Source organism: Amaranthus tricolor, chromosome 14, assembly GCF_026212465.1.
Source record: "Amaranthus tricolor cultivar Red isolate AtriRed21 chromosome 14, ASM2621246v1, whole genome shotgun sequence".
Taxonomy (NCBI): domain Eukaryota; kingdom Viridiplantae; phylum Streptophyta; class Magnoliopsida; order Caryophyllales; family Amaranthaceae; genus Amaranthus; species Amaranthus tricolor.
In genome coordinates, this window is record NC_080060.1 from 4,202,908 (window position 1) to 4,220,507 (window position 17,600).

Below are 17,600 nucleotides of genomic sequence, written 5' to 3' on the forward strand. Positions count from 1 at the left end.
ATTTTTTCAACTAAATCCTCCCTCCTATCTATCATGATTGATGACTTTTAAATTTTATTTGTCTTAATATGATAAAGAATTACTATAAGTATATATTTTAATATTGTTGTATAGAAAAAGATTCATTTACTTTGATAATGATAATATTATGACAAGTACAAATATGTAATAATTAAATTCATATTGTAGATGAATTAATTTTATAAAATAATATTATTATTTACATCAGTAAATATTTGTAGCATACGTGTCTTACACGAGAATTTATCTAGTTGCAAAATAAAATAGATGTTTGAGGAGGAAATCGTCATTATCAAGAAGATGACATATATAGCACATTTCATAAAACTAATGATAAAATTCAATTCCCACAGTCCATGATATTTATTAATATGACTCCATTACTAAATAAAAATAAAAGGAAACTTTTGTGGCCACCTCGAAGTTTTATAGCTTATTCACATGGTGAATAATTTTTTTTTTAATTTATGTAATGATCTTAAACTTCTAGCTTCTTTTGAATTTACATTATTATTATCTATTATAACGATTTTTGTTAAAAAAAAACATGTCTTGATCATTCTTTAGGAACTTTTTTGAAAATCAGTTTGAAATGAGTACTTAATTATTTAATTTAACATAAAACTTAACATTTTGTCTAACACATAGAAAAGTTGAAATCTCGGACCCATCATGGTAATAAATTCAAATGTAATTCATCAACCGCATAAAAATGTCCGAGTTACCACATGAAATTTTCCCAAAATATAAATTATAACCGTTTTTTAATCAGCATCATAAAATTAACTAATAACGTTGAAATGAAATTAAAAGTTTATTGTTCAGATCTTAATGGAAAGCTACATATTCTACATTTGTGATGATTTTCTAAGTCATAAATATTTTTTTAATAAAATAATTTTCTAATATAAAGATAATACTATTGAATTTTAACGTATCGTCAATTTAACCCTCGCTCCTAATTACTACTGTGCTCCTATGGAGTATATCTTTTTGATTGGGTCCGTATTGAAAAAAATAACTTTCTATAAAAAATCTTTTAATCTTTTAAACTATAAAGTTTTGTTTAATTCAATTTTAAAAAGTTTTATAGAATTAATTCTAAAAGATTTTTAAAGCACAATATGCAAAAAAAAAAAAAAAAAAAATCCATATAAGAAAGTTTAAAAATCTTTTTCACCAAAATATTGTTTATAAAAAAATAATATGAATATTATGCTACTTTCAACATAGGAAAAAAAATAAAAGAAAAAACAATGGAAAACATATCGTTATGTCATATAGTTATATTTTTAAAAGATCTCGCTATGTCCAATAAGATATGTTAAAAATAGCTATTTGACATAGCAACATGTTGAAAATAAAAATTACTAAGTCAAACAAATAAATAGTTATCTTTAATTTCTCCTAAAATAAATTCAATTATTAGTAATTTTGTTAACAAGCTAATCAAATAAAAATCATTGATAATAAACGCAAAAATCCAAAAGGAAAGGACAATAATCAAAAGAAAAAAAAAATTGAACATCGTAATGTAACCTGACTCTTTACCTTTACAACTTCTAAAAAATATATAACATAACATATAGTAAGGAAATTTAAACAAAAAATATACATTTAGATAAGATTTTTTTTGGATTTTGTTTTATTCGCCAATAATGTGAAGTTCCATTGATTCATCTAATTTAAGGTAAATAAAACAAAATCTTTATTATAACAAATACGATGCCAAAGTTATTAAATCGAAAATGTAAAAATAATTAAAAAATTAAAATTAAAATGTTTGTTACTTAAAAAAGATTCTATAGGTTACTTCATAATACTCAAAAAAAAAAACATATAAAAACACTTACACCATCTATCTATCGTTTGAATTTACACCATATAATTTAAATATGTAAGAGATTTTAAAATAATATGGTCATATAGGTTATTTAAAAGTCTAGCAAGTATACAAAAATGTAGGTCGTTTGCACCCTACTACATCCCATTTGGTCAATATTACTAGAGTTTTTCCCTAAAATGTTGTGGGCCCCATCTCTTCATTACATTACATTATAAGAAGATAAAACAATTTAGCGAATGCTGTTTTTTTGACATGATAATTAATCTTGTTATAAAAAAAAAATCTTAAAAAATCAAATATGAAATTATGATTTCTTTTATTATCATTAATGATATAATATTTCTAGATAGAAACTCATTCCATCTATATATATCGTGTTAAGCATTTTGAAACATGTCTACTACAAGAGTTTAATGTAAGTTTACAATGATCAAATATAAAACTTACTTGTATTAAGAACTTATTGCAGCATAGGATTTGCCTCAAATCTTCATACATCAAACTTACTAATCTTTTGCATAAGTTGTAGCTAGTCTTGTGTTCATCAATCATCTTCATTGGGCCAAGGGCAGAGCAAAAATCGACAAAATAACTTTATGCCATGTACACTCTATTTGAGGTTCCCTATTTTTAAATCAAAACCTTTGACCATCTGCTCTATATATGATATAAATCTCGAGTGTATAATGTATCATTTAATATGCAAAACCCTTTATTTTTAAGGGTTATGTGCAGTTAGACATATTGCACATGCCCAAAACCGACCTCTCCTGCATTGAGGAATTCAATTCCGTGAGGATTCCTTCCAAACACTATGATTACTCTTCCTATGGTAATCTTCTTCATCACTTTGTTGCAAATGAGGGTTATGATTCATACTCAAAGGAAAGGGTTTCATTTCCATCCCACTTGCGCCATGGAAAGAGGAAGAGAATGTATCATTATTATTATTATTATTATTATTATTATTATTATTATTATTATTATTATTATTATTATTATTATTATTATTATTATTATTATTATTATTCATAAAAGAACCAATATGATGATGATGATCATGATTATTATGAGGAAAATATGAAGAGGTTGGCATGGAAGGACGAAGATACAATTGAGACATAGAAGAAAGAGATAATGAAGATGGTTGAGTTAAGCCCAAACTTGTTTGAGTATGATTATCCCTATGAGAATTAGAATAATGGACTAGTCCAAGGCTTCCTAATTGACTCAAAGACAAGTTTGAAGGTTCCAAATGGTAATAGTTTAACATAGGATTATTACCCAAAAAGGAAGGATTACTATTTTGAGAAGGTAACATACTACTATTATTAGTATTACTTGAAATAGGGAACAAGTTTTGAGCCAAAACTTGTGAACTACCTTCTTGATCATGACCTACTTCTTTTTGTTTAGATCTCATAATCCCATTAGGATCCCAATACTTCAATTTACCCACAATTGATCCATCATCTTCATCCACAACACTATCCAAATCATCTTGATTACTTGAATTTATGTTTATACCAACATTTTTCCTAACCCAGTCCCTGTTTTCGAGCGGGATATTAGGTTGATCATGATGACCAACATTTTTCGTAGAAGATAACAAACTTGTATCAAAATATTGAGATGAAGAAGCATGAAAAGGGAGTGATCCATACCCTTGAGAAGTAAATGTTCCCGGTATAATGGGCAAAGGAGGGAGTTTATCAATATCATTTTTAGTAGTATCAAGTAACCAATCAACTACTTTACTAGGTTGGTTTAACCCAAGCCTATCTTGTAGATCATAAAGTTGAATCGCCGTAGGTACTGAGAGTCGAATCCTTCTATCCCTCAATCCTTTGATGGTGCATACTTTGCTATGTCTATCTTTGCCTCCAAATGTTCTAGAAACTCTTACAATTCTTGGGTTTTTGAACCCGGATGACCATTGTTTTGAACTTGTACTAGTTGATGCTTGTGTACTTTGCTTAGTGGATTGTTCTCCTAGTTCTTGCTTTGTGTTGTATGAAGACTCTTCTTTATCTCTTAAGATCATCATCTAAAAATGTATTGCTAATTCATTACGTGTGACAAACAAACTGAAACGGAGGGATCCAGTAATAATAACTAATTACTCAAATGTTAATTAATTTGTTTCAATATTATTCCTCAACCACTCAAAAGACATCCAACTATCAATTAACTCTATATGAAATTAAGTATTAGGGTTGTACTCTAAAAAGTAAAAATGAACCACAATTACGACCTTTACAGGTTTAAGGATTATTATATTATAGTTATTTCAATTCTAGTATACATACCTAAACTTGGGTTTAGGTTGAGTTAATTGTTAATTAGTTGAGTTTATAGTTGACGAGAAATAGCTGAGTTTATTTTAAATTTAAATTTTCCTAATCAATAAAATACCTATATCATATTAATTAAAATGAAAAAATAAATTAGATCCTGAATCTCATTAGGGTTTTTATCAATTGTAAGAAGTATGTTATTTTGAATTGAACTTATACCTCTCAAGATTCAATATAGTGAAACAAAATATGAAGAATTAAGGAAGCAATGAATAACAAAGTTAATTTGCATATAATTACTAAAATGAACATAATCGTATTCAGTGTATCTAGCTCATAGAAACTATGATTAGATCGCTTGAGAAGGGAAGTACCCATAAAGGAGTATGCAGCCAAAGAGTCATTCGGCTCGAATTACTAATAAAATGAACATGAAAACTAATCTTCAAGCTAGAAATTAACCTTTAAATTAACTAAAATAAGATTAAGAAGATAAATGAAGATAAACTTACATAATTAAATATCTAGAGACTAGACTTGTGGTTGATAACTAGAATCTCCACAGATTTTCCTATCTTCCCAAACGGATAATATCATCAGTCAGCTTGATAATTAAAGATCGGAGGGTTCTAAATCTGCTAATTATTCATATCATTGAAAAAAGAAGGGAGCTGAGAAAGAGAAGGCAGGATGGTGAGATTGTAATTATATAAGAAAAGGATGCTGCTCATAAAAATCTCAAGAGAAGCTAAGAAGATGCCTAGAATTCTTTTACCACGTCCTAAAAGGAAAAGGAAAAGGAATGGCCTACATTCCTACCATGTGGCCTAGTGGATTCTGCATTGCCACGCCAACGTCTTAACTTAGCTTCTCTCTTCTCTATGTGCATAATATATATAGACGCCGTTAAAAAACCAATTCAATCAATTTACTGAAACGGATTGTTGTATTCATATGATATATTATATACTTTATAGCACGTATTCACATGAAAACCCTTTGAATTAAAAATATTGATGAGTTTAAACACTCTCATACAACTTTTTGCTTAAAATTTGTTATTGTATAATATATTATGGGGCCTCAGTTATTAACTCTAAATTTTTGGTTGAGTTGGTTCTTTGACATGGTATCAGAGCCAACATAATAAAAGTTCACGAGTTCGAATCTCAATCACCCTTCATTTAAAGTGAAATATTCAACGTCAGGTTTGAGGAGGACCTATGCTGCATCAACAAATCTAGCCAAAAGGGCTCTCGTATAAGAAGGCGTGTTAGATTATACTCCCTCCAATTCACTACTAACTTCCCATTTGCTTTATGTATTCAATCAAATTACTTATTCAATTCTTAATATCTCTAATTGTGCATAATTAAAAATTATGAAAAATTGATATAAATAATCCTTGCATTGAAACAAATCAACACAAGATCTCACTTGATCATATTCTAACTTATAGATTAATAATAAAATACAAATTAAGAGTCATAGATAATTAGTATCCAAAAAGTAAATGGGACATTACTAGTAAATTAGAGAGAGTCTAATATATTATGAGGTCTCAACCATAAACTTAAGCTTTTTGGTTTAGTTGGTTTCTTGATAATATTAATTCCAGCTGGAATGGAAAGTAAAGATAAAACTTAAACTAAAATATCATGTTAAATAAGTAACTTCTAACTCAAAATTCAAATTAAACCAATATAATATTATAATTAATATACTCTATCATATGCATGTATATACATTAACGTATATGATAATTATTTGTACGTGTCTTATTCAAAGTTTACATGTATGCATCTATATATATATTCCCTTATTCCCTATTATTACATATACTTGCGCGCTAGTTAGCTAGTTTAATTTGATTGCTTTATTAATAGTTAGTATAAGTATAATTCTACAAGTGATTTTTATACTTCTCTGTATTCTATTAAATTTGCTCTATAGTATTTAGAAGAGAAATTGAAAATAGTGAATAGATTAGTATTTGGGAAGAATGAGACAAATGTGTGAATGTCATTAAAATATAAGTAAAACGGGAAAATTAGTTGGAATGTACTAAAAAAAAGTGAGACAAATTTCATGACGGGACAAAATATTATGTCATGTTGTTTAAACATGGTTTACACTTTGATAGTTGATTGATTAAAAGAGAAGAAGGAAGAAACGGGAGCTATGAATATTAGGGGGACCATACTATGCATGCTAATGCATGTTGTTGTAGAGAAAACGACGGGGACTACTTCTTTCTTGACAATACATATACACTAGGAGTACATTTATTTCACTCCTATTAAATTTAATTATTGTGTTAAAACTTGTACCCTAACTTTGTTATCATTCACAAGATTAAAAAGGTGATTTATTAATAAATTATTTATTACTTTTTATAAACCTTAATTTTCTCATCTTATCAAAAATATAATCTTTATTTATTTAATAATGTTTGATTTTGGAGTTGATAAGTTGATGGTCATAATTTACGGCAATATTATGATATACTCTATTATGCTCTTTCACCCAATAGTCATTTAACTATATTACTTCAAATTAATGAGAAATGAATGAGCTAGACTTAAACTAATTAATGACGTAACTTTAATAATGTGAGTTCTGATTTTCTGATATAATATTAACAAATCAACTTAATCAAACATTTATATCAATAATTATTGTTTTAAATTTTGTATATACTAATATGTATGCTTAGCTAAAGTGTATGTTTTCACCTTGTTATTAGTATCACTCCTGGTGAAAGGTCCCAACACTGATTGTTGTCTTAAATTTTGTATATACTCTATTACTTATGTAAGCTTAGCTAATATGTAGGATTGGATTTTAACTAAAACTATTTCCTTAGATTTTCTTTAGAACAATTTGCGAATTTACAACCTTAAAATTTAAGTCTTTTGCGAATTATAATAATAATCTTATTTTTTTCATTATAAAAATACTTCAATTTCGAGACAAAACCATATTCTGAGGAGAGATGTTTTGTGACAAAAAAGGCTACAAAACGTCTTTGTCACCAACTAGGCACTAGCTACAAAAGAGTTTTGTCGCCTAATTTGTCACTAAAATAAATTTTGTCACTAAGAAACAGCAACACTTTTAAAATTCATTTTGGCAACAAAATAGGTGACAAAGCTTCTTTTTAGCGACAAAGCCATTTGTCGCTAAAGTATTTTACCCGGCTTTTAAATTCCAAACTCCAATTCAATTTTTTTTTCAAATTCGTTCTTCAAACCTTTTAACTTAACATTTCATTCTTCAAACCATTTACCTTCTTCTTTAACTTCTCTCTAACATCTTACTAACTTATTCTTCTCCTTCTCTCTACTTATCATATAATCCGACAGGTTTTCGGCTACTTTCCGGTGGTATTCTTCTTCTCTTTTCACGGGTATTCTTTTACTTGAACTATTTTTTAATTGTTCTTGTAGAATTTTGTCATTTTGTTCACATCTTTTCACATGTTTTCTTCTTCTCTCTACTTCTCATCATATAATCCGACTAATATTTGTTCATATTGTTCATTGTTCATGCATATCGAATTGGTACTCATTTTTTTGAATATATGTTGTATTTCGTTTTTTGGATGTAATTTATTTTTATATTTTGTTTTTTTTTCTTCAGATCTGGCGAATTTGTTGTGTTTTAGAGCAAAAGTTGCTGTTTTTTGTTAATTTTTTTTCGAATTTTCTTCATAATACATTTATTATGTATATACATTATTATTTCTAATTTTTGTATTTATTCGTCTATTATTGTATATACGTTAATGTAAAAAATTTTGTAATATATATTTAATTTTTTATTTAAGATTAATGTATTTATTGAATTTCAAATTAATTAATTTTGTTTTTTATATATAGTTTTTGAGTATTATTAATAAAAAATTTTTGAATATTTGTTATTATTGTTACATAATAATATTAATAATTACTGTATTAATTAATAATAATGACAAATATTCAATTTTTTTTAAACCTAAAAATCAATTTAGCGACAATTTTAGCGATAATTTTTTTATGGAGAGAAAATATTTAGTGACAAAGGGTTTTGTCGCTTTTGTTGTTGCTTAGTGACAAAATTAGTGATAAAAACCCTTTGTCACTAAAAGGTCTCTAAATTGTAGTATTTTGCAAATTACAGCCACCACAGTATCAATGTCTACAACGTACATTCAGGTCAAATCACAGAATTTTGACCACTTAACTAAAAATTCTGACCATCTTGTGATTAGGCCAGAATATTGTTGACATTGATACTTTAGCAGCTGTATTAATTTGCAAATAACCTAAATTTTAAGAAAGTGATCGAAAATAATTATTTTCTTTGCTATACTTAATTTAAGAAAATATTGCTTTCATTTGTACAATATAGTAAATTTAAATAAACAAAAGCAAATAAAATTGCGCAGCTAGCTCAAAGACGAAGCTAGCTGTGCGTGGCTTATGATTCGAGGCGGCTAACAGCCGAAGAGGAGCTGTGGTGCTGTACTGAGATAAGGAAGTACACAGTCCTTTGTAGACTAGGATTGGGACCAAACTATGTATAGTTGCATAAATGGACCACTTCTTTTTATTTTGTTTGAAGCAGTGATTATATTTTCTAATTATATAGTATAATTGTAATTAATTATTGTGTTTGATATATAGTTTTAGTACTCTTTTCTTTGAACTAATATATAGTAGGGTTCTAGTAATTAATTAAGCATTTTAATTTGTTAAATGATGTATAATTGTATATACAGTTTCAGATATCATTATGATTGGTGTCAGTAAACAAATTGATGCAGTGCTGCCTGTGACTGCTTATAGTTAGGCCACTCAGAGCATGCACCTTAGTACTGAAGATAGTATTTGATACTTGACATGTATTTGAATCCCAATTGCACTTTAAATTTAAGTGGGTTATTTTACATCAGGTATGAAGTTGACATGTGCTGCTGCTGCATCTATATTTATAGCCCAAAGGAGTTTTATGTAAGGAGGCGTATTAGAGTATATATATAACATATCTTGGGGTTTCGACGATCAAACTTAAACTTTTAGTTGAGTTGGTTCTTTGACACTTATCGCCTAATTAGGTGAGTTTAACTGATTTGTTTGTCATAGACGTACTGCTCACAATTTTTCTCAATTCGAATTTAGAATCGTGGAGAAGAGATTTTAAGGTGATTAAAAATTTGTTAAAAGAACAAACTATAATTATTTGCAGGGTAAAAATTCAAAAATTAAAATAAAAACTATCCCGCGAGACTGATAATAATCGACAAACACTGAATCTCAAACTGAGGTAGAAAGAGAAAAAAAGACTTAGGTATATAAAATGTAGACAAGATTGGAAGGATTGGAAGGGTTGATAGAAGTGGACCCAAGTCAAAGAAAAATGGAGTATTAGGAGTAAAGGATTGTGAAATGTGTGCTAAGAATAGGATGATAGAAAATTCAAATTGCTTTAAGACTTAAAGAGTACTATTCACCAAACTGTCACTTAAATTCTTATTTTCTGAATTTTCTGCACAAGATAAGCAGTGCCATTATTTCATGAATCTTTCATCCAAATAACCTGAGTCAAATTTCCTTGTACAACTACTTGTGACATCCATGACATGTACTAAGTGCTTACAATGTAATCCATAATTTTCTATAATTAGGATATTCTAGAAATCCATAAAATAAAGCAAACGAAAGTTATAGGATATTCGTTAACGAGAATAATAATATATGAAAAATTTCACATGATAGCATCGAACTTACATAAAATGTTAGTAATAACACTTTTGTAAGATTTTTCCACATGGTAGAGCATGTAGTTTATGCCTTATCTAACTGTCGTAGCATTTTCTGTAAAATTCTTGTCAATTTCCGTTTAATTCACCATTTTGACATTTCTACCCTTATTAAGTGTTGGTTGTTGTCTTTATAATTTACCTTAAACCATTTTTATGCTCTCAAATGTTTTATTCATCATTTTGACGTTTAATTCATCAACGCTCTCAAATAATGTAACAATTTTATTTTCATTCAAATTGTTGGCATTTTTTACAAAAGGTACCTAAAGCACTATTATATAAGCCATAATGTTCACTTAATGTACTTAACTAGGATTATAAAGTTTAAAAGGTGCATTTTAAGCATTAATACATACTTACTCCATTCCATATAACTTACACCAAACTAACTTTTGCATTATTGATCATTCTATATATATTAATATACATATTTCGGCTATTATACGAGAAAAAAACATAGTCATGTGGGATCTTGTTTTATTCGTCCAGTCACATATTTTCATAATACCAATATTTAAAATTTTTAGTTATGTATAACTTTAGATATAAACGATCCGACAAATGCATTGAATTGTGAAAAAATGTGTATGGTGCAAGTATTTTGGAATGAAGGAAGTATGTACTTAACTAGGTTAAATTATAAAGACTAACAATTTGAATGAAAAATTGTTACAACATTTGAGAACTTTGATGAATTAAACGGTAAATTAAATGTCAAAATGATGAATTAAACATTTGAGAGCATAAAAATGATTTAGGGCAAATTATAAATACAACAAACAACATTTAATAAGGGTAAAAACGTCAAAATGGTGAATTTAACGGAAATTGACAAGAATTTAACGGAAAATGCTACGACGGTAAACTGGATGCTATCATGTGGAAAAATCTTACAAAAGTACTATCATTAGCGTTTCATGAAAGTTGGATGCTACCATGTGGAATTTTCCATAATATATTTATAAGAATAAGAGTAAATTAGAAAACTAAATTAATTTTAACGTGTAATTTGATGATAAATTTTAGTTTTATGTTTTTAATATGAAATATAATTGATACAATTTTACATTTTAAAATTTAAAATATATTTTTATTTACTAGTTGAAATTGATTTATATCCTTACAAACAAACGTAAGACTTATTAAACAAATCAAGTTTTTAAGAAAAATGCTAAAGAGTAGAAAACAAAGGTACAAAAAAAGTATTACTTTTGTTGGGTGAAATTTGTGAAAGCAACTGGACAGAGAAAAGAAGAAAAATTTCACTAGTGGATAATCTTTTTGGGATAGAATCCATTTATGAAGTTAAAAATTATTAATTGGCCAGGTAGTTTAGACACAAACCTGTTAATTAAGGTTATAACTCAAAACATTTAATTAATAATATTATTAATGTTAAATTGTGTAATATAAAACAGTAATTAAGTGTTATTAATAAATATTAGACTCCTTCTATACTAATATCACGAATTACCAAAAACAAATATTATAATACTCAAAACCCTAATACATATTCTATTTAAAAAATGAAACATATAGCTATATAGCTTGTAGTACATTCATGATTGTAGAAGCAAATGAAATAGAAAACCTAATTATTGCCATACGTATATGGTGGCAAATACCAGGGAATTAAATTGGTATTTCACCAAAATCTAAATTAAATGTATAAATTAATTTGAAAAAAGAGTGTGGATCATGACAAATTTGGTAAAACGAACTTAAAAGAAAGGTGTGGGACAAATTTCGTGAAAGATTTTCTTCATAAAATTATACTCTCTTCGTTTCCGTTTCTTAATATTTTTCCCGTTTAGAATATTCTACTTTTGAAAGATAAATTTGATTAAAATTTTTAAGATATATATAAATGATAAAATATATTCATATGAAATCTTGTTAGATTCGTCTTAATGTATACTTTTATATTATATATTTTTTTATAATTATTTATGATATATATATATTTAGAAATATTAAAGTTTAAAATTTACTTTAAACACTATGAAAAAAGTAAATAAAAAAAACATTAAAAAAACGAGTATCAAATCAAATTAAATTGGATATTTTATTTTTCTATCCAAATTCAAACCACATTATGTTTGTTTTGTTCATGGAATAAGAGTGGAAAAGTCTTGGTCTCTAGAAAGAAGTAATGTTTAATATGTGGTGTGATTGTTGCTCCAGATCCCAGAAAATGAAGTAGCAGGAAGTAGTACTAATATTGCTGCCTATTTTTGTTTTTTTTCACCTTTACCTTTACTTTTAATTTACCTTTTTTTTTCTTTGTTTCTTTTTCTTTTTGCTCCTCTAAAAGACTAAAATGGTGGGGGTGCTTTTTGCATGGGGACCTTTCTACACACTGGTACTCATCAATATTAATGGTCTCCAGATCCCCAGACAATATAACTACACTATTTGTATACACAATGTAAGATTACATATTAACGGTGACGATCGCCAAGTAATGGGTAATAGAACACTAATGCAGTAACGGAAATGATGCGGAAATCATAACTTTTAAATATCAGTCGAATCATAAGATATTTCTTGATATGGTCCAAAACGTGGTTTTTTTACTTTTTTACAATGCCGAAAATATTTGTTCGTTTTAAGATGTGATGCGGCCTTGTTTTAACGCTATCTTAAACTCCCTACGTTTCTTTTTAAATGTCTTATTTGCTTTTTGGTACTATTCATCATTCAGTCTTAACTTGTATTATATTCTTAAGGGATATTCCACGTGGTAGCATCGAACTTTTATAAAACGCCAGTGGTAACACTTTTATAAGATTTTTCCACATGGTAGTGGTAGCATCTAGTTTATGTCTTATTTAACTGCCGTAGCATTTTCTATTAAATTCTTATCAATTTCCGTTTAATTCACCATTTTGACGTTTTTACATTTATTAAGTGTTGGTTGTTATCTTTATAATTTGTTCCAAAATATTTAACGAAAATTGACAAGAATTTAACGGAAAATGCTACGACAGGCATAAACTGGGTGCTACCATGTGGAAAAATCTTATAAAATTGCTACTATTAGCGTTTCATGAAAGTTCGATGCTACCATATGAAATTTTCCTATTTTTAACATGCATTAAACGTAGTCAAAATGAAATCTTGTTTGATTCGTCTCAACATAAGATTTATTAATATCTAGTTTTTATAACTTTTAATTATATATAATTAGTGTTATTAAGTATTGAATTTGTGCATTGACAGACATGTAAAAAGCAAATGAGACATTTGAAATGAAACAGATGAAAAAATGAAAATTAACTGGTACATTAATCTTACAACATGATCAGAATTCAGAACAATAATAGTACTGGTAGTAATAACGATGTGTTAAGAGGGTAAATTCAGCAGTGCACTGGGTTTACTCTTACTCAATGCTGAATACTGATGATGAGGGTAGAGAACACTGTCTACTCCTAAATCCTAATAGGCGATCAAAATAATGAAAAGGACACTACTAACACCATATATAGTGCAAAATCAAGGCTTATCGTACATGTATCGTAAAGGTTTTTAAATTTTTTGAATTGGTATTTTCTACGTTATAAAGGTGTACAAGAATTGTATTTTAGAGCCTTAACCATCAGCTTAAGCTTTTGGTTGAGTTAATTTTTTGACATGGTATCAGAAGCTAGCGTGACAAAAGGTCACGAATTCGAATCACAGCCAAACCTCATTTAAAGCGGAATATTCAGCGTTTGTGCGAATCCACTCTTCTAGCCCAATGGCTCTTGTGTGGTGTGTTAGACTATACTTGCTCAGTTCTTTTTTGTTTGTCCACTTTACTTTTTGCATGCATTTTTTTAGCATATTTTAAGCCTTAAAATCTCTAAGTACGTATCATAAAAAAATTATAAAAATTATATATTAAAAACTTTACATCAAGACAAATCTAACAAGATCTCATATGAATATATATTTCATCTTCAATATATACTTCAAAAATTTGATTTAAATTTTTCTCTCTTAAAGTGGACAAACAAAAAAGATCGGAGAGAATATAACATATATAGAAGCCTCAACCATCAGCTTAAGCATTTGATTGAGTTGATTCCTTGACGAATATTTAATGATTTAGGCCAATAGTTGAGATAATGCAGCCACATCAATCCATTACCGCACCGCAACCGTCCATTTTATCTTTGCTACTTGACTATTATCTTACTCGATCTTTGTTAATTCCATTGAGATTACAACATTATGCAAATGTTGTAATAGAGAAAAAGGAAGACAAAGGAAAAGGACACTACTAAATAACTTGATCTTTGCAATTTGATTGTCATTCTTTTTGATTTTTATTTCATTGAGATTGTGATATTATGTAATTTACGTGAGAGCTTAATTAAGAGAAAATAATATTGCAATTTTAATAGGACGGAGAAGCAGGAGAAAATGACAGTACTAGAGAAGAGACCGGAGTTGCAGCCTTAGGTTTGCAGAAATATTAAATTCACTCCTTTGAATTGAATACACAGCTGCTTTCTCTTTGTCTGTCTGTCTCTTCCCTTTCTTATCCCTATTATATTATTCACTGATGATCTCCAGCTTTTCTTCTATTAATAGTATTCATGTCTAACCGTCTTTCCTCCTGCAAAAACTGGTTATGTTACGGTATATAATATATTTAGACTTCAATTATTAGTTTAAGTTTTTAGTTGAGATGATTCTTTGACATGGTATTAAAGTCAACGTGACAAAAGATTACGGACTCAAATCTCAACCACCCCTTATTTAAAGTGGAACAATCAATGTCTATGCGCATTCACACTTCTAGCCCAATGGGCTCTTGTATAAAAGGACGTGTTAGAGTACATATAACATATTCGGTCCTTATCCATTAGCTTAAGTTTTTGATTGAGTTTGTTCATTCATAGGTTATGAGCTTTCCTTTTTAATCTGTAATAGAAGAGTTGAAAAAATTAGTTTTTTTTCTGACCTTATATGTAAGAATTCTCTTCTCTACTCGAATCAAGCATTTTTAGTAGCTTCCATTTTTGTCATCATCTTATTTTAACCTAAAATAGGTAATTGAGCTTTACTAGCTAGGGTTTGATTACCAAATCTTAATATTATTAAGTGATTGAGTTTAGTCTTTATAATACTTCATTCAATCTAAAGTATCCAATTTAAGATATAGATTTTTACTTTCATATTTTCATTATTTTTCAATAAAGTGTTTAAGAAAATTTGATTTTAATAAATTTAAATATTCCTCATCTATTGAAAATGCATATCCAACTATCATTAACTCAATATACACCCAAGTGGACAATTATCACAATTGTATTCTAAATAGATAACAATTGAATAACACTGAAATTGGTAAAAGGTATTCTCGTCCATTCTTATTTTGTTTTTCTTAAAAAAAATATTTAAAATTTAGAGTTAAACTTTGAATATAAATTCTTAGCAATATATATGAAAAATATATTCATATATCTTAATGAATTTATTTTAATATATTATAATTTTTAGAAATTCATAATTAAAATTTTTTAAACTTCAGGAAAAGAATAAAATAAAATAGAAGCAGAGTAATTTGATTTATTTTTAAAATATAATCCTAGCAGTAATATTTAGGTTTATATTGAGCTAAGTGATAATTGAATGTATTTGTAGAACCATGCTAATAAATTAATTATGACTTTAATGTTGTTGTCATACCAAGTTATATAGAAGATTTGTACACACCAATATTCTCTTTTAAACGAAAAAGCTTTTAATGACTCCCGTTGAATTTTCTAATTTTTTTTTTAATTTTAACAATGATCTCACAATACATGATCTCTTTTAATCACATCTACAAATGGGTTTTGTTGCTTCGGTTTTATTTATTAATGTTATTATATTATTCATCAACTACAACTTAATAAAACAACCCAAATGAACTAAAGGAGTATATAGTAGGAGTAATAAAACTACTCCATGATTTGTTAACTTGATTATGAATATAACTCGATTCATCTAAGTGTTCAATTTTCTTATTGGGTCAAATCAAATTAAATGTCTCATTTCTATTTTAAAAATGATAACTTAATCAATTTACCTTTACTAAATTTTTCGCACCTTAACACTTATTAACCTTATTTTATCCCTATTAAAATTTTAAAAATTGCACTTTTTTTTTTACATGTGGTCTCATCCGACCATTTAAAAATGATGAAAAGTCAAATAAAACACATTGGAGTAATTAAATATAAGTTATAATAGGTAAAAGATAGATGTAACATATGAGGGGATGCTAAATTGATCTATAAATAGGAGAACATATACTAAAATTTAAAAATGGACTTCTAGTGTAACTTAAATTTAGTCTACAAACTGAAACTTAAAAGCATCTATAAACAAAAATCACTTGTATTGAGCTAAGAGAATAACAAATAATGTGCACGAATATGATAATTTATTAAGTTATATAAATAAAGTTAATTGAATATAATTGTTTATTTTTCAAAATTAATCATTATACTGATCATAACTATATTTTATTTTGCTAACTAAAACAATTATTAGTAAAATGATTTTATTTCACTGATTAAAATAATTATTACTAATAAAAAATTATTTTTACTAATGATAATTTTTCTTTCGTAAATAAACCGATTAATCTGAGTATATATTAAATTTAAAGTTTACTAAAGAGAGGCTAATTAAATTATTGTGCAAAGATTATATCAAACTTCCTTCTATGAAATGAATATATGATAAAACTCATACACAAACACTTTATTGATGGCATGCTCAAAATATATACTTCTATAATTTTCTTTATCATAATTATCATTGTAAAATTATTGTAGATAAGATTTTAGTTATTATAAGTTAGCTAAATAATTAAGTTTATGAATTTTGACGTTACATAATTTAAGAGTTTTTAATTATAAGGTTATTTATAGTTAACAACTATTTTATATCCTAATTATTTTTGTATCGTAAATAAGGGTAAAATTAATTGTTTAGTCATCTAATTTACTAAAATCAAAGTTACCCAAAATATTTTTTTTCTTAAAAAGTGTACTTAAAAAATTAAAGGTTTTAGAATTGACTTTTTTCTTACTATTATTATTCAGTAAGAAATAAAGTTTAATTAAAACTCATAGTTTCCATATTTAATTACTTAGAATTTACGAGGGATAACAATATAACATGATGTATGAAATTGACATAATCTTTTATTATTTTAGTATAATGTATGATGAGTTGTTTGAGTTATAAGTTGTCTGATTTATATGGAGCTAATTCGAGTTGTCTTGCACTTCCTGCAACACGAAAATATCTGCCTTTGAATGATGCCTTGCAAGACCTTTTGACACTCAAGTCAAAGCTAAAATATATTTTGCGATTAAAATGATATTTTGTATGAATAATATAGAAAAATTGTATCTCAAACCAAATTTCAATTTCAGTTTTTCCTTTTTTCAATTTATGTTGTTCACCATTCCCATTGCTAATCCACAAGATCTTAATGTAGAAAAACTTGTATGAATAATTGTATCTCAAACCAAATTTCAATCTTCGAAAATTTTAGTTCTTTTACTTCAAATTTTATATAACTCGTGATACAAAAACAGGATTAAAACAACAATCCATATAAGTGAATATAGCGAAAATT

General features: G+C 27.2%; 1 protein-coding gene across 1 annotated transcript; it reads right to left on the minus strand.

The window, feature by feature from the left end:
• Positions 1-1,685: 1,685 nt before the first annotated feature.
• LOC130800083 (transcription factor TCP5-like) lies at positions 1,686-5,010 on the minus strand. The gene is made up of 2 exons (XM_057663435.1): positions 4,677-5,010; positions 1,686-3,914 (listed from the first exon to the last, which is right to left on the minus strand). The coding sequence occupies exon 2, from the start codon at positions 3,912-3,914 to the stop codon at positions 2,652-2,654; it is 1,263 nt and encodes a 420-aa protein (XP_057519418.1). The 5' UTR covers positions 4,677-5,010; the 3' UTR covers positions 1,686-2,651.
• Between the last annotated feature and the right edge of the window lie 12,590 nt (positions 5,011-17,600).